The sequence below is a fragment of the Panulirus ornatus genome, chromosome 20, assembly GCF_036320965.1.
Source record: "Panulirus ornatus isolate Po-2019 chromosome 20, ASM3632096v1, whole genome shotgun sequence".
NCBI classification, from domain to species: Eukaryota; Metazoa; Arthropoda; class Malacostraca; order Decapoda; family Palinuridae; genus Panulirus; species Panulirus ornatus.
The window spans coordinates 78,101,732-78,120,730 of NC_092243.1; the positions used below are offsets into that span (position 1 = coordinate 78,101,732).

At 38.8% G+C, this 18,999-nt stretch overlaps 1 protein-coding gene across 1 annotated transcript in view; it reads left to right on the forward strand.

The window, feature by feature from the left end:
- The window catches only part of E23 (Early gene at 23), a 200,421-nt gene extending 182,780 nt beyond the window's left edge, over positions 1–17,641 (forward strand). The window contains exon 15 of the mRNA XM_071675333.1: positions 12,070–17,641. Coding sequence (XP_071531434.1) covers positions 12,070–12,277 — 208 coding nt within the window. The 3' untranslated portion in view covers positions 12,278–17,641. The remainder of the gene's footprint in view (positions 1–12,069) is intronic.
- The last annotated feature ends 1,358 nt before the right edge of the window (positions 17,642–18,999 follow it).

The window sequence follows — 18,999 nt, forward strand, 5'->3', positions numbered from 1 at the left end:
CATTCTTCCACCATTTCTCTGCTTCCAGTACTCCTCCACTCAATTGCATCCCTTTCATTGTATTGTCATACACCCTCCTTGGAAAATCCCTGTCTCGCATTCTTTATAAATGTCCATATCGCCCCAAAGTATGATGTTTCACCCACTTTACCACTCCGCAATTCATTTCATTTCCAATCCCAGCCATACCGTATCTCTCTTACACCCCTTCATTTCTTTCTTCATTTCATCTAGTGATACCTCAAGCTCCTCTCAAATGGCTCATTTCCACAGCTTGGATTCTTGATCACTGTGACTCATTCCATGTCCATTAGTCAGATCAGGAGGACTATGCTGTACCTCAATCCTTTCTACACTTCCATACTTAAGCCTCTACTCTACATCACTGTTTAGGGACTCAGTGACTTCTCTCCTGCAATGCTCTCTCCCTTTTGTCTTTTTCGACATCACCAAACTTACCCAAGATAGCTCCTAGATACTTAAATTCTCTCACCTCTTCAGGTCTTTCTCTCTCATATCTATAAAACAATTTAGTTCACTTTCCTCTTTCACTCTACTGGGTTTTACAAAATCTATACTTTCACTCTATTTCCTTTTGGACACTTACTTTACTATTACCCACATTTACCTTCAGTCACCTACACTTTCGTACAGTATAAAACATGGTTACAACCTTTTGCAACTCCACTTCACTCTAAGCAAACAACACATTATCATCTGCAAACAGGATTGTCACCAGCCACCATACCTTACCACTGCAATCCATCTTTGCAACCCCTTTCCCTAGTTTTGCTTTCACCTCTCTTATCTCTCCATGGAAAGGTCTGTGGGGCCTGGATGTGGATAGGGAGCTGTGGTTTCTTTGCATTCCACATGAGTCAAACTAGAGCATGGATGTGAGTGATCGTGGCCTTTCTTCGTATGTTTCCTGGTGCTACCTAGCTGCTGCAGGGGATGGCGTTGCTCTTTCATGTGGGGCTGGGTGGTCCTAGGAATGGATAAAGGAGAACAAATATGAACATGTACATGTATGAATGTATGTGTATGTATATGTTTCCCGGCAACACCTCGTTGATGCAGGAAATGGTGATCAAGTATGATAGAATATATATATGTATATGTCTGTGTATCCATTGACAGCACATCAACCCCAGTATACCACATCATTCCAATTCACTCTATTCCTTGCACGCCTTTCACCCTCCTGCATGTTCAGGCCCCAATCACTCAAAATCTTTTTCACTCCATCTTTCCGCCTCCAATTTGGTCTCCCACTTCTTCTCGTTCCCTCCACATCTGACACATATATCCTCTTGGTCAGTCATTCCTCACTCATTCTCTCCATGTGACCAAACCATTTCAAAACACCCTTTTCTGCTCTCTCAACCATACTCTTTTTATTACCACACATCTCTCTTACCCTATTATTACTTACTCGATCAAACCACCTCACGCCACACTTTGTCCTCAAACATCTCATTTCCAGCACATCCAACATCCTCTGCACAACTCTATCTATAGCCCATGCTTCGCAACCATATAACATTGTTGGAACCACTATTCCTTCAAACATACCCATTTTTGCTATCCGAGATAATGTTCTTGACTTCCACACATTCTTCAATGCTCCCAGACCTTTCGCCCCCTCCCCCACCCTATGATTCACTTCTGCTTCCATGATTCCATCCGCTGCCAAATCCACTCCCAGATATCTAAAACACTTCACTTCCTCCAGTTTTTCTCCATTCAAACTTACCTCCCAATTGACTTGTCCCTCAACCCTACTGTACCTAATAACCTTGCTCTTATTCACATTTACTCTTAGCTTTCTTCTTTCACACACTTTACCAAACTCAGTCACCAGCTTCTGCCGTTTCTCACACGAATCAGCCACCAGCACTGTATCATCAGCGAACAACAACTGACACTTCCCAAGCTCTCTCGTCCACAACAGACTGCATACTTGCCCCTCTTTCCAAAACTCTTGCATTCACCTTCCTAACAACCTCATCCATAAACAAATTAAACAACCTTGGAGACATCACACACCCTCACCGCAAACCAACATTCACTGAGAACCAATCACTTTCCTCTCTTCCTACATGTACACATGCCTTACGTCATTGATAAAAACTTTTCACTGCTTCTAACAACTTGCCTCCCACACCATATATTTTAATACTTCCACAGAGCATCTCTGTCAATTCTATCATATGCCTTCTCCAGATCCATAAATGCTACATACAAATCCATTTGCTTTTTTAAGTATTTCTCACATACATTCTTCAAAGCAAACACCTGATCCACACATCCTCTACCACTTCTGAAACCCACTGCTCTTCCCCAATCTGATGCTCTGTACATGCCTTCACCCTCTCAATCAATACCCTCCCATATAATTTCCAGGAATACTCAACAAACTTATAGCTCTGTAATTTGAGCACTCACTCTTATTATTTATAAAATGACCATATTAGACCGTTAAGCTTCAAAAACCCAACAGCATTTCTGAAAACAGTTGTTAACGGTCATGCAAGAAAATGTTTTTAGTGTACATTATAACAGGATGCTATGATTTCACCGTGTATTTTTATTTACAGAGTGTGGGCTTGCTTATAGGAGCAATATGTTATGACTTGCAAGTTGGTATTACCATTGCAGCGATATTTACACTCTTCACACAGTTGTTTGGAGGATACCTAGCTCACCGAATTCCACCCTGGCTTACCTGGGCCAAATACCTATCAATGGTTCACTATGCTTTTCAAAATATGAATATTATTCAGTTTACATATGGAAGAGAGATAAGGTAAGAGAACAGTCATTCATTTTTTTCTCTATGTGGTATGTAAACTGTACTTATCATGGGGAATATAGTTTTCATCTACAGTACGTTATCAGAGATCCATAAATCAGAAATCCAGACAATTTTGCCAAGAATTTTTTAAGAAAAATCTTTTCATTTTAGGCATAATCTTACTATTCCTACTAATGTATAGGTAGTGTGACATTGTGCAAATATCCAATGTGACAAAGATAGCACAAAAGAAGAATACTTTCTTACTACATAGTAAGATTCCCATGAAAGTTATTTGATGCACAAGTTCAACATTTTAAATGCTTTCTTTTTATTCACTCGGAAATCCACAAATGTAGAAAATCTAGGAATTCCAGGTCCCAAGCACTATGGATGTTTGATGCAACCTGAACAGGTCTATTTTAGTATTATGACATGATTGCTGCAGTTACTGATATATTTTATAAGACAATTAGTTCATTACCTTTATTACCGTGAAAATTATTCAAGGTACTATTTCCACTACCAGAGATCCTGCCATTAAGAGAATGACAAGTGATTAATTTAGAATTGGCAGGAATTTTTGTACTGCTAGAGCATCCCCTTTCCCATGGATTAGGGCATATTTCCATGGTAAATGGGTGTCAGTATCTAATCATGTTGTAACCTGTTCTCTAAGGGTATTTTGGATGGCCAGTACTCTTCATAAAAATAAGAATATTCATACATCTTGTCACTAGGGCTACAGTGACTGACACAGTACCTCCACCCATTCTGCTGCCTTGTTCACCCATTCCCCTTACTCACATCAGCAATCTGTTTGTCAGGGGACTCCACCCTGTAGCAGTCAGTTTTGGACCAGTGGTATTGGAGGGATGAACTAGCCTCAAATACAGATGTTTAGACATCCTGGAAAAATACTGGTTCCTGCATCAAAGGTCCATTTTCCCTTCTCTGGTGGAGAAATGTATCTGATATTGTAGGCAAATGTACAGAAGAGGTACTAGGTATGTGACAGCTTAGCCCCACAAACAGATGAAACCTTAAAACAAAGAACTGATTTAGTTATTACAGACTTCAGATCAGAGAGACTTACCTGTGATGAGGATTGATAAGTCATAAAGGCTCTATATTGATGAAAATAAGGTTCCTTATTCTCATGACACATTAGTTTTATCTATTTGTATCTGATGCCTGCTCCCCCCAGGAACTCCCAACAAGGGGGTGGCCATCGTAAAGAGTCTCCACTTATCCCTGTCCTTAACATACTTCCTCTCATACACCATTCCATGCATTCTTCCACCATTTCTCTGCTTCCAGTACTCCTCCACTCAATTGCATCCCTTTCATTGTATTGTCATACACCCTCCTTGGAAAATCCCTGTCTCGCATTCTTTATAAATGTCCATATCGCCCCAAAGTATGATGTTTCACCCACTTTACCACTCCGCAATTCATTTCATTTCCAATCCCAGCCATACCGTATCTCTCTTACACCCCTTCATTTCTTTCTTCATTTCATCTAGTGATACCTCAAGCTCCTCTCAAATGGCTCATTTCCACAGCTTGGATTCTTGATCACTGTGACTCATTCCATGTCCATTAGTCAGATCAGGAGGACTATGCTGTACCTCAATCCTTTCTACACTTCCATACTTAAGCCTCTACTCTACATCACTGTTTAGGGACTCAGTGACTTCTCTCCTGCAATGCTCTCTCCCTTTTGTCTTTTTCGACATCACCAAACTTACCCAAGATAGCTCCTAGATACTTAAATTCTCTCACCTCTTCAGGTCTTTCTCTCTCATATCTATAAAACAATTTAGTTCACTTTCCTCTTTCACTCTACTGGGTTTTACAAAATCTATACTTTCACTCTATTTCCTTTTGGACACTTACTTTACTATTACCCACATTTACCTTCAGTCACCTACACTTTCGTACAGTATAAAACATGGTTACAACCTTTTGCAACTCCACTTCACTCTAAGCAAACAACACATTATCATCTGCAAACAGGATTGTCACCAGCCACCATACCTTACCACTGCAATCCATCTTTGCAACCCCTTTCCCTAGTTTTGCTTTCACCTCTCTTATCTCTCCATGGAAAGGTCTGTGGGGCCTGGATGTGGATAGGGAGCTGTGGTTTCTTTGCATTCCACATGAGTCAAACTAGAGCATGGATGTGAGTGATCGTGGCCTTTCTTCGTATGTTTCCTGGTGCTACCTAGCTGCTGCAGGGGATGGCGTTGCTCTTTCATGTGGGGCTGGGTGGTCCTAGGAATGGATAAAGGAGAACAAATATGAACATGTACATGTATGAATGTATGTGTATGTATATGTTTCCCGGCAACACCTCGTTGATGCAGGAAATGGTGATCAAGTATGATAGAATATATATATGTATATGTCTGTGTATCCATTGACAGCACATCAACCCCAGTATACCACATCATTCCAATTCACTCTATTCCTTGCACGCCTTTCACCCTCCTGCATGTTCAGGCCCCAATCACTCAAAATCTTTTTCACTCCATCTTTCCGCCTCCAATTTGGTCTCCCACTTCTTCTCGTTCCCTCCACATCTGACACATATATCCTCTTGGTCAGTCATTCCTCACTCATTCTCTCCATGTGACCAAACCATTTCAAAACACCCTTTTCTGCTCTCTCAACCATACTCTTTTTATTACCACACATCTCTCTTACCCTATTATTACTTACTCGATCAAACCACCTCACGCCACACTTTGTCCTCAAACATCTCATTTCCAGCACATCCAACATCCTCTGCACAACTCTATCTATAGCCCATGCTTCGCAACCATATAACATTGTTGGAACCACTATTCCTTCAAACATACCCATTTTTGCTATCCGAGATAATGTTCTTGACTTCCACACATTCTTCAATGCTCCCAGACCTTTCGCCCCCTCCCCCACCCTATGATTCACTTCTGCTTCCATGATTCCATCCGCTGCCAAATCCACTCCCAGATATCTAAAACACTTCACTTCCTCCAGTTTTTCTCCATTCAAACTTACCTCCCAATTGACTTGTCCCTCAACCCTACTGTACCTAATAACCTTGCTCTTATTCACATTTACTCTCAGCTTTCTTCTTTCACACACTTTACCAAACTCAGTCACCAGCTTCTGCCGTTTCTCACACGAATCAGCCACCAGCACTGTATCATCAGCGAACAACAACTGACACTTCCCAAGCTCTCTCGTCCACAACAGACTGCATACTTGCCCCTCTTTCCAAAACTCTTGCATTCACCTCCCTAACAACCCCATCCATAAACAAATTAAACAACCATGGAGACATCACACACCCCCACCGCAAACCAACACTCACTGAGAACCAATCACTTTCCTCTCTTCCTACATGTACACATGCCTTACATCCTCGATAAAAACTTTTCACTGCTTCTAACAACTTGCCTCCCATACCATATATTTTAAATACTTTCCACAGAGCATCTCTGTCAATTCTATCATATGCCTTCTCCAGATCCATAAATGCTACATACAAATCCATTTGCTTTTTTAAGTATTTCTCACATACATTCTCCAAAGCAAACACCTGATCCACACATCCTCTACCACTTCTGAAACCACACTGCTCTTCCCCAATCTGATGCTCTGTACATGCCTTCACCCTCTCAATCAATACCCTCCCATATAATTTCCCAGGAATACTCAACAAACTTATAGCTCTGTAATTTGAGCACTCACTTTTATCCCCTTTGCCTTTGTACAATGGCACTGCAAGCATTCTGCCAATCCTCAGGCACCTCACCATGAGTCATACATACATTAAATGACCTTACCAACCAGTCAACAATACAGTCACCCCCATTTAATAAATTCCACTGCAATACCATCCAAACCCACTGCCTTGCTGGCTTTCATCTTCTGCAAAGCCTGGATGTGGAAAGGGAGCTGTGATTTCGGTGCATTATTACACAACAGCTAGAGCCTGAGTGTGAACGAATGTGGCCTTTGTTGTCTTTTCCTAGCGCTACCTCGCGCACATGCGGGGGGAGGGGGTTGTTATTTTATGTGTGGCAGGGTGGCAGTGGGAATAAATAAAGGCAGACAGTATGAATTATGTACATGTGTATATATGTATATGTCTGTGTGTGTATCTATGTGTGTACATTGAGATGTATAGGTATGTATTTTTGCATGTGTGGACATGTATGTATATACATGTGTATGTGGGTGGGTTGGCCCATTCTTTCGTCTGTTTCCTTGCGCTACCTTGCTAATGCAGGAGACAGCGACAAAGTAGAATAAATAAATAAATAAATAAATATATGTCTGTGTATGTATATGTATGTGTACATTGAAATGTATAGGTATGTATGTGTGCGTGTGTGGGCATTTATGTATGTACATGTGTATGTGGGTGGGTTGGGCCACTCTTTCGTCTGTTTCCTTGCGCTACCTCGCTAACGTGGGCGACAGCGACTAAGTATAATAAAAATAATAATATGGATGGTATTGCAGTGGAATTTATTAAAAAAGGGGGTGACTGTGCTGTTGACTGGTTGGTAAGGATATTCAATGTATGTGAGGCTCATGGTGAAGTGCCTGAGGATTGGTGGAATGCATGCATAGTGCCATTGTACAAAGGCAAAGGCAATAAAGGTGAGTGTTCAAATTACAGAGGTATAAATTTATTGAGTATTCCTGGGAAATTATATGGGAGGGTATTGATTGAGAGAGTGAAGACATGTCCAGAGCATCAGGTTGGGAAAGAGCAGTGTGGTTTCAGAAGTGGTAGAGGATGTGGATAAGGTGTTTGCTTTGAAGAATGTATGTGAGAAATACTTAGAAAAACAAATGAATCTGTATGTAGCATTTATGGATCGGAGAAGGCATATGATAAAGATGCTCAATGGAAGGTATTGTGAGAATATGGTGTGGGAGGCAAGTTGCTAGAAGCAGTAAAAAGTTTTCATTGAGCACGTAAGGCATGTGTACGAGTAGGAAGAGAGGAAAGTGATTGGTTCTCAGTGAATGTCAGTTTGCGGCAGGGGTGCGTGATGTCTCCATGGTTATTTAATTTGTTTATGGATGGGGTTGTTAGGGAGGCAAATGCAAGAGTTTTGAAGAGAGGGGCAAGTATGCAGTCTGTTGTGGATGAGAGGGCTTGGGAAGTGAGTCAGTTGTTTGCTGATGATATGGCACTGGTGGCTGATTCAGGTGAGAAACTGCAGAAGCTGATGACTGAGTTTGGTGAAGTGTGTGAAAGGAGAAAGCTGAGAGTAAATGTGAATAAGAGCAAGGTTATTAGGTACAGTAGGGTTGAGGAACAAGTCAATTGGGAGGTAAGTTTGAATGGAGAAAAACTGGAGGAAGTGAAGTGTTTTAGATATCAGGGAGCTGATTTGGCAGCGGATGGAACCATGGAAGTGGAAATGAGTCACAGAGTAGGGGAAGGGGCAAAAGTTCTAGGAGCATTGAAAAATGTGTGGAAGTCGAGAACATTTTCTCGGAAAGCAAAAATGGGTATGTTTGAAGGAATAGTGATTCCAACACTGTTATATGGTTGCAAGGCATGGGCTGTAGATAGGGTTGTGTGGAGGAGGGTGGATGTGTTGGAAATTAGATGTTTAAGGACAATATGTGGTGTGAGGTAGTTTTATCGAATAAGTAATGTGTGGTAATAAAAAGAGTGTGGTTGGGAGAGCAGAAGAGGGTGCATTGAAATGGTTTGGTCACTTAGAGAGAATGAGTGAAGAAAGATTGACAAAAAGGATATATGTGTCAGAGGTGGATGGAACAAGTAGAAGTGGGAGACCAAATTGGAGGTGGAAGGATGGAGTGAAAAAGATTTTGAGTGATCAGTGCCTGAACATGCAGGAGGGTGAAAGGCATGCAAAGAATAGAGTGAATTGGAACGATGTGGTATACGGGGTCAATGTGCCGTCAATGGACTGAACCAGGGCATGTGAAGCATCTGGGGTAAACCATGGAAAGTTTTGTGGGGCCTGATGTGGAAAGGGAGCTGTGGTTTTGGTGCATCATACATGACAGATAGAGACTAAGTGTGAACGAATGTGGCCTTTGTTGTCTTTTCCTAGTGCTACCTCGTGCACGTATGGGGGGAGGGGGTTGTCATTTCGTGTGTGGTGGGTTGGCGACGGGAATGAATATAGGCAGCAAGTATGTATGTGTATATGTCTGTGTATGTATATATATGTATACGTTGAAATGTATAGGTATGTATATGTGCGTGTGTGGACGTGTATGTATATACATGCGTATGTGGGTGGGTTGGGCCATTCTTTCATCTGTTTCCTTGCGCTACCTTGCTATCACGGCAGACAGCAACAGAGTAAGATAAAAAAAATATATATATAAAGAAATTATAGTATTATACTTTGTCATATCTAATATCTACCTCATTAGCGAGGTAGCACAAGGAAACAGACAAAAGCATGACCCAAACCTACACACATACACATGTATGTACATAAATGCCCACACACGCACATATACATACCTATACATTTCAACGAATAGATACACATACGTACACAGACATATACATGTACTCACATGTACATATTCATACTTGCTGCCTTCATCCATTCCCGTCGCCACCCCACCACACATGGTGTGAAGTGGTTTGATCGAGTAAGTAATGAAGGGGTAAGAGAGATGTGTGGTAATAAATAAAGTGTGGTTGAGAGAGCAGAAGAGGGTGTGTTGAAATGCTTTGGTCACATGGAGAGAATGAGTAAGGAAAGACTGACAAAAAGGATATATGTGTTAGAGCTGGAGGGAACGAGAAGTGGGAAACCAAATTGGAGGTGGAAGGATGAGGGATGGAGTGTAAAAGATTTTGAGTGATTGGTTCCTCAACATACAGGAGGGTGATAGGCGTGCAAGGAATAGAGTGAATTGGAACTATGTGGTGTACTGGTTCGACATGCTGTCGGTGGATTGAACCAGGGTGTGTGAAGTATCTGGGGTAAACCATGGAAAGTTTTGTGGGGCCAGGATGTTACCTGGGTGTTACTGCCCACCAGTAGGTGCTTTCAAAATTGAGGAGGTGTTAAACACTAGGGGACGACAAGGGGTGCTTAGTAAATTCGTGATCTAAATTTACGAAAACAGTAAAGATGCAGTATTTGTTTCCATAACTCAGTCTTATCAACTTTCCATCCATTGATTTCAGTGCAACATAAGGCTGACCCTCCTGTATTTTCAGAACTTGATGTGGCAAATCCTTATCCTTTCCTCTCGTCCTTAGTATTCCCTTACCCCTTGGTGCCACTACATCTGTCACATAGATCCTCTTTGTCAGTCTTTCTTTATTTATCCTCTCCTTAATGCAGCACACCCTCTTTGGCCCTTTTAATTAGACTTTACTCACATCACACCTCTTTGTGACAGTTGTGTTTTTGGCATGATCAACTTACCTCATGCCACATATCCTCCTCAGGCATATCATCCCCAGTGCATCCACCCTCTTTTCTTTTGCATTCAATATACAATATACAGTACCTACAAACAGGTCCATCTTTGCCCTTAGAGACTCCACAATGCATCCAAGACTTTTAACTCCCCAATTCTACCCTATTAGCCACATTAGTTCCCCTGGTTCCATCCACTGCTACAGTTGCTCCCAAGTACTGAATGCCCTCTACTTCCTTCATGTCCCTATTTAAACTTACACTCAGACCATCCTGTCTCATCCCTTCCCCACCTCCTGGTCCTCTTCACTTACTTTCATTTACGTTTACTCTCAACTGTCTCCTTTAACACACTCCCAATCCTTATATCCAGCTTATAGGGTTTTCTATAGAGTCTGATACCAGAGCTGTGTCATTTGCAAACAGCAACTGACTGATCTCCTATATCCACCCCCTCCCAACCTGCCATCTCCATCAATCTATAGATCTTCCCACAGCTTCAAGATCTTTGCAGTTACATCCCCCACCATCCCATCCATGAATAGACTGTGCAGCCATGGTGACATCATACATCCTTGATGAAGACTCATCTTCAATGGAAACCATTCACTTCCCTCCCTCCCCACCCACACACATGCCTTGATATCCCAGAAAAAGCTCCCCATTACATTTAGTAGCCTTCCATTTACTCTGTATGTCCATAACACCTTCCATAATGCATCTTTGTCATTCCTATTATATGCCACATACAAGTCACTTTTTATCTCTGAGCAATTCTCATCTTTCAAGACAAACACCTGACCCACATACCCCCTGTCTCTTTTGCCCTGTGCTTGACACCAGTATCTCAATCACCAGTCTTCTTAACACCTTATACATATACTTATACATGTAGCCTGCCTGTGCTCTGTCACTTCACCCTGTGCCATGCATACAGTGAAAGCACAACACCTCTTTTCTTGAGAAACTCAACTGCAATTTCATCCACTCTTGACACTCCCACACATTCCATCTTGTGCCAAGCTTTCAGTACCTCCTCCCTTTTTACTATACATCAAAACTCTTTCTCAGTCCAAATACCACCTCTTCCTGGGCAAACCATATCCATCTCCCAGTTATCTAACACAATCACTAGTCATCCAAAATTTTCAATCCTTTCTTTCACATCTTTGTTACCACTTCCACATCTCTACTCATTGTTATCCCTATGTACTCTCTTGTTCACCTCACACTCTTCACTTTGCATTAGAGCATTTTTCACTTCCTCTGAAATACATTGATTCTCTGATGAAATATCACTACATAAAAGTAAGAGGTTGGGTAGAAGTTGAAAATACTAAAAAGAAAGAGAGAGAAATTTGGAAGACATTCTCTGCAGCCTCTTATTCAAATGTAGCAGTAATGGTTTCTTGTGGACCCTAAAACTTTTGAAAAAAAAATTTGTATATGAGTGTAACATAGTGGGTTGACAAAATGTCAAAGAAAATTACTCAGAAGGGTTAGGGAAGTATTGGAGGAATAATTTGGGGGAAAAGAAAAAAAAGGAGAACTGGGAAAATACCAATTCTCGACAAATAGCATGAAGTTTGATTATTTGTAGTATGCCACCTTGTGTGGATATTTGTGGTAAGCCATCTGTTTATGATGTGTATAATCATATGTAGGATTTAATGGAAGAGGAGGCAATTCCTTTACATCTCCTAAAAGAATCCTGCTATTGGCTGCAAAAGTCAACTGGTTTATAACTTGAACATTGTTTTGTCTTAAGAGGTAAACAACCTTTATGTTGCAGTTAAGGGATAGCTAAACCATTTGTACCATCTCTTTTCACAGCTGTTCAAGAGACAATTCACGCTTCAGCAGCTGTGTTGAGTCATCACATTCTAAGACAACTTCTCGCTCCATTCCCACAGCTGAGATCCTAGCAGAGAGAGGAGAACCCCTCACTCTCTGGGCCAACACTACCATTCTTATTGGATTCATGATTGTAGTACGTCTTCTTACATATATTGTGCTCAGATTTCTTCATCGGCCTAAGTAGCATTGATTTTAAATGGGAAATATCTGTAAATTATCCAGTCTGGATTTATAGAATGCTCAGATTTTATAGTATGTTCAAAAACTAGGCTAAAGTTATGTTAAACAAAGAAATGCAGGTGAAGGATTTTCTGTGGTGAGGGGAAACAGGTGGTATGGAATACCACAGAAGAACTATGCTGTATCATATGAGGCTGTGATTTATCTAACCTGACTGCTTCCAAACTGTGGGGAGGAGAAACCTGTTGATGTGTATCAAGACAATGGCAAGTGTGCTTTCAAAATTGTATTTCATACATATGTACAGTATCTGAGGTGTTAAAAACTGCCAGTCATTTTAAGAACAGAGCCTTCATATGACTTTTCCAGAAACAAACTCCCTGCCAGTGATTAACTGCTACTGAATAAAGTTGAAAGAAACACAGAAAGACTGTTCTTGATGATGCAGGTCATCATAGCATATTAGATCCTTGTTGTAATGTTTTTCTCCTTCCTTTAGTAACATGATTAGGAATAGCAAGTCTTCATTTATAGAATATGAAATGCAGCTAGAGACTACTAGATCAAGGAATGAAATATGATTCATATTTATCTGCTATAAAATTGTCTTTAACGTAAATGATCAACTTATATTTTTATGCTCTGTGCTGTACATAAATTTTTGTATGACAGTATAGGGTCTTATCTATCTTGTTAGATTGTAATTATTCAAAGCTTACTTTACTGAATATTTATTCATGAACTGAGTTGTTAAGATTTGAAGTTCAAGTAGTGAAGCTGGAGATGTCTCCAGATTATATATATAATTGTTCCTAGAAGAGCTCAAGATAACCAGGATAATTCTTAAGGTATCTTGTTCCCAGCAAATTTCTATCACAAATATAGGAAGAAAATGTGATTTTATCATCCTAAAATGGATGAAGATAAACTTAGACATTATTTTGTACGATAAAGAAATAAACAGCAGTGTTGAAAGGTAATAAGAAAAAAGAGACAAGCAGAATACATCGGCAACAAGTGCAACACTGTCATTACTGTTGTAGAGATAACTACATGTTATGTTCCAGACACTGAGATCATTGACAGTATATATGACTGTCTGAAGTGAAACTCATTCTCAAATTACCAATACTAGTTTTCTGTGATAATGCACATTTGAAAAACATCCTGTGGCATTGTGTTACTGTGTGCTGAAGAGCAGTGCTGTGCAAAGCATATTCTTAAGGAAAAACTGATGTCGGAAAGTCTGTAAAGTTTAGTTTCATATGAAAACAGGTAGTAAGAAAGAGCTGTGTTCAAAGTGAAGTGCTTAATGTAGTATTTTGAACAGAGGAGCTGTATCCATAAAAAAAGTCTTATACTTAGTGTTCTGCAAAATTAATTTGTTACCTGAGATATGGAGAAAATAAATCAGATTCCATTTGTGAATGAAAGGAAGTGGGGTGAATAGAGGCTAAGGCTGTGGTTGTGCCAATCATTATGACACATATAAGACATCATCAGGTTCTATTTAACCATATAGTTATTACTGGTATGAAAACATTTTCTTTGCTTAACAGAAAATGTCTCTGTAGAACCTTTAGTGATGGCTTCTAATTCTGCTTCCTGGGACTCTTCAGTCACCACCAAACAGTCACAACTTGAGCTCAGTTGCACATCAAGCTCTTGTGTAGGTAAACAGAGAAACGGGTCTTACATTTTATAATGCTGATTCCATTTCTTCTCATGCCCTGTAAGTTTTCCTTAGTGCTAATTCTGGTACACATATTGTTATGCTGTCAACAAGTCAATTACAGGGAGTGTAAATTATTTGTATCAAAAGCAGTTGTGCCATGAGAAGGGGTGCCGATTTTTTCATATGTTCTTGACCATTAAAACTGTTTCATTCATATCAGAGGCTTAGCTATGTTATTAGAATGCCAAGCAGTTGTCTCATTCCTTCATTTCGTGGCTATAGATGTTCATTTGAGCTGTGTTATAATGATTAAAGTGAAATAAGTTTTTAATATAAAATTGAGTGAATTGTATTCTCTCACATGAGACAACAGCCATGGTATAGAGATTGACACAGTTGCCGCTGTTTATGACTCTAAATCCTGTAATGCAAGAAGGGAAATATTTTATTTTAGCCTTCATTTTATAAACATATATATATATATATATATATATATATATATATATATATATATATATATATATATATATATATTTATATATATATTTATTTATATATATATATTCATTCATTTTCAGCATATACATTGTGCATCCCATACTTTTAGTTCTATTGTCATATCCCTTTGGTGGTAAAGCACCAAAGTGTAAGGCCTTTATGGCTACATACTTAACATTCCTATAAGTGAATTACCAATTGATAAGCTCTAGATGCTACCTTGTAGCATCATGTCTCAGGAGAGTCCTATGTGTTGGTGCCTTTTGTATGTTTCCTTTATAGAAGCTTGTGGTGAAAGACGTGGATGTGAAGAGGATTACTTATGAGATGGTAGTGTTATACATAACCAAGAATGACTTCTCGTGTCCCAACTTTTGTATCATGTTATAATGAGTATTGTAGAAGTTGGAACAGAAATTTGGAATCATGCAGAATGAATTATGTAAACACAGTGATGTTCACTCGTATGGTGTAAGTCGTTTAACAAAAATATTCACATCAGTTACAATTATCCAAAAATTCTATTTAGTAAGTATTCTGTTTCAGACAAACACTTTCTATTATGTATTCATACCGTACATACTGCTGAGCAAGGTTATAACTAGTATATTTGAAAGGTTTTCACTAGATTTTGTTGTAAATCTTGAACTAGAGGAAATTTCTTCTTAGCCTCATACTGTAAGATTCCAGATGTCTGATTAAGGGAGTCAAGTGATAGTTATTTTTTATCTTTTGTTCTGGTTACTCATAAATGATAGTTGAAGCTCAGGTGATGTGACAGGTTTACCAAGAATGATGTGATGTTTCTCAGGTGTAACATGCATAGGGATGCACAGGCAGGTACAGATGGAACTGAGGATAATACTGATAAAAGTATTTCAGAATTTTGAAATTACAATAAAAGATAACATGAAATGATGGTAATTACAGTAACTAGAAGTACTATTCTTTCATGTAATTTGAGTAAATTTCTTCAAGAGCATCTTATATTTGGGAGGCAGAGTGTGTGATGAAACATTATGGTTATGTACCACAAAAGGAATCACCTGAGTGCTGAAAATCTCTGTGCATGTTGCATTTGCCAATTTCTTACAGCCTGTAGCAAAACCTCATTAATTTTATTCTGCCATTAAGATGGAAACTTAATCAAAGAATTAACATATTAGATACGAGTTTCCTCTTTCCTGTTGTCTTTAACAGATACATTTCATTTCAAAAGATTAATGGCAAGATTTCAGTAGAAGTACTTTTTCACTGTAAACTGTTTGCTTTCAAGAATTTTCATTCATCTGACACATGTTAAAGAAATACTAATGATATGGTTTTCTGGATATGTATATATATCTTTTCATTATTCCTTTTATATGAGATATTTGTCTAAATTTATCACATCATAGAAAATATTCTAACACACTAAATTGGTGACCAACATCTAGTAAGTGAGTTTAGTTTTTCTATATATTGCAAAGAGGCAGAAGAATTATAGAGATTTTGTTATGGTTGTTGTATTGTAAACAAAAGTCAGGAACTATGTGGACACAACCAGCCAATGATAAGAGAGGATGAGTCTGTGGTTACCCTAATTATAAAATACTTACACTGTTTTATAACTGAATGAATTAGTTTCATTGGCACAGAAATAATAATTCTGATAATCTATATATTTTCATTATAGATAGCTTTTAAAAATTATCATATTCCTCCTCAATGACTTTATGGACCAATGATTAATCTTATAACTTTTATTTGAATTTAATGTTTGGTAGTCAAATCATGGAATGTGCTGAGCTTTCTTTAGTTGTTCAGTTCATTCCTTTGGAACTGAGAGGTACAAACCTGCTAGACAAGGAGTGACTCTCATCTTAACAATGCTAGGCCAGACTCTGACTTTAATACAGCAAGACTTTCATAGTTAAGGCCGTAAACTGTGAGATATGAGAGGTTAACAAGAAGATGAAAAGAACTCAGTCTATGAGATTATGAGTTTTTAAAGATCTGGAAACTTAACATCACCCTTTCATATTAATAAATTTTTGGTTTGTATCACAAGTATGACTAGTTGAGCTGCAGTAACAGTAGTGTAATTGTTGGTGCTTATAGTTTTATTAATGGTAGTGGCTAAAATCATATTTTTTTTACAGTAACTGTTATGATTAGTTATAATTATTATTACCATTATTGACATGAGTCTCACCATCATGATGTCATCTGGCATCTTTACATGGCCATTACTATAATTTTTTAGTAACATAATCATCATTTAGGGCCATATATATATATATATATATATATATATATATATATATATATATATATATATATATATATATATATATATATATATATATGTCATACTGCAAATATTCATCATATTCACTTTCATTTTTGGATCATAGTATACTTCTGGTTTTCCCCACCATTCATATATGCATAAATGCAATCACTCTATTATAAATCATTTGTGTCAATGAATACAACACTCAACAAGGAAACACATTAGAGATTAGATGATAATTCTGATAAAATTGGTCACCTGTTATAATGATAATAGAGTGTAAACTACAAGATTACTAATTCTCTGTGCAAACATCAGTAATCAAACAATGAAAAATAAACCATTGTATAATTTTAAAGAAAATATTTGCAGCACATACCAAAATTAGGGGTGGTTAACAGATCCTTGCAATACTCATATTATATCTTGATGAAATTTTTTCGCACAAATCTAGAAACAGCATCGCCATTCATGCTGAAGGGGAATATATAAACCTTAAGGAACATATGAGACAAAATGATATTGACCTCATGCACATTTTTCTTCTGTGAATATCCTGTACATAGCAAATCACCATAAATTTCATCATATAACAGTTATGATGTCCCAGAAAGCAAGACAAAATGTTTTAGTGTCAGAACTGCTCAATACATATATACCTGGGTAATTGGCTCATCGTGCTTACATAGTTCCTGGCATGAAAGGCCATTGTGCTTTGCCAAAAAGGCTGGGAAATATTTAATAACTTTTTATGAAATTATGGTGTGATTCAGTCTCTGACCCACCCACCCATCGTGTGACTCACCAAATGTATAATATATACCTAAATACAAATAACTAATTGTATGGATATTAATGTTGTAATATATGTACTGAAAATCTTTTTCATCTTAAAAAGAAAAATAAAGCTTATTCTATAAGTTCTTTGATATCTTGTCCTTTATACTTACATTTTGTATGAATAGAAGAACCCACAACTTCTCCATCACTGTATAGATGTGGGAACCATGAACTTGTTCATCACTTTATAGATGTAGGAACTTCTCATGATATAACCAACTTTAAGGCTCTGGTCAAGCATACTGCAAGAATTCATCAAAATCATAACGATTCCTTTGAAGCTGAGAGAGGAAGACACTCAGTCTCTAGCTGTCATGTGTAATGCACCAAAACCACAGCTCTCTTTCCTCATCTAGGCCCCACAAAACTTTCCATGGTATACCTTAGACACTTCACATGCCCTGGTTCAATCCATGAACAGCACGTCAACCCCGGTATACCACATCGTTCCAATTCACTCTATTCTTTGCATGCCTTTCACTCCCCTGTATGTTCAGGTCCCGATCGCTCAAAATCTTTTTCTTTCTATCCTTCCACCTCCAATTTGGTCTCCCACTTCTCCTCGTTCCCTCCACCTCTGACACATATATCCTCTTAGTCAATCTTTCCTCACTCATTCTCTCCATGTGACCAAACCATTTCAAAACACCCTCTTCTGCTCTCTCAACCACACTCTTTTTATTACCACACATATATATATATATATATATATATAGGTGACTGAGTTTGGTAAAGTGTGTGAAAGAAGAAAGTTAAGAGTAAATGTGAATAAGAGCAAGGTTATTAGGTACAGTAGGGTTGAGGGTCAAGGCAACTGGGAGGTAAGTTTGAATGGAGAAAAACTGGAGGAAGAAAAGTGTTTTAGATATCTGGGAGTGGATCTGGCAGCGGATGGAACCATAGAAGCAGAAGTGGATCATAGGGTGGGGGAGGGGGCAAAAATCCTGGGAGCCTTGAAGAATGTGTGGAAGTCGAGAACATTATCTCGGAAAGCAAAAATGGGCATGTTTGAAGGAATAGTGGTTCCAACAATGTTGTATGGTTGCGAGGCGTGGGCTATGGATAGAGTTGTGCGCAGGAGGATGGATGTGCTGGAAATGAGATGTTTGAGGACAATGTGTGGTGTGAGGTGGTTTGATCGAGTAAGTAACGTAAGGGTAAGAGAGATGTGTGGAAATAAAAAGAGTGTGGTTGAGAGAGCAGAAGAGGGTGTTTTGAAATGGTTTGGGCACATGAAGAGAATGAGTGAGGAAAGATTGACCAAGAGGATATATGTGTCGGAGGTGGAGGGAACGAGGAGAAGTGGGAGACCAAACTGGAGGTGGAAAGATGGAGTGAAAAAGATTTTGTGTGATCGGGGCCTGAACATGCAGGAGGGTGAAAGGAGGGCAAGGAATAGAGTGAATTGGATCGATGTGGTATACCGGGGTTGACATGC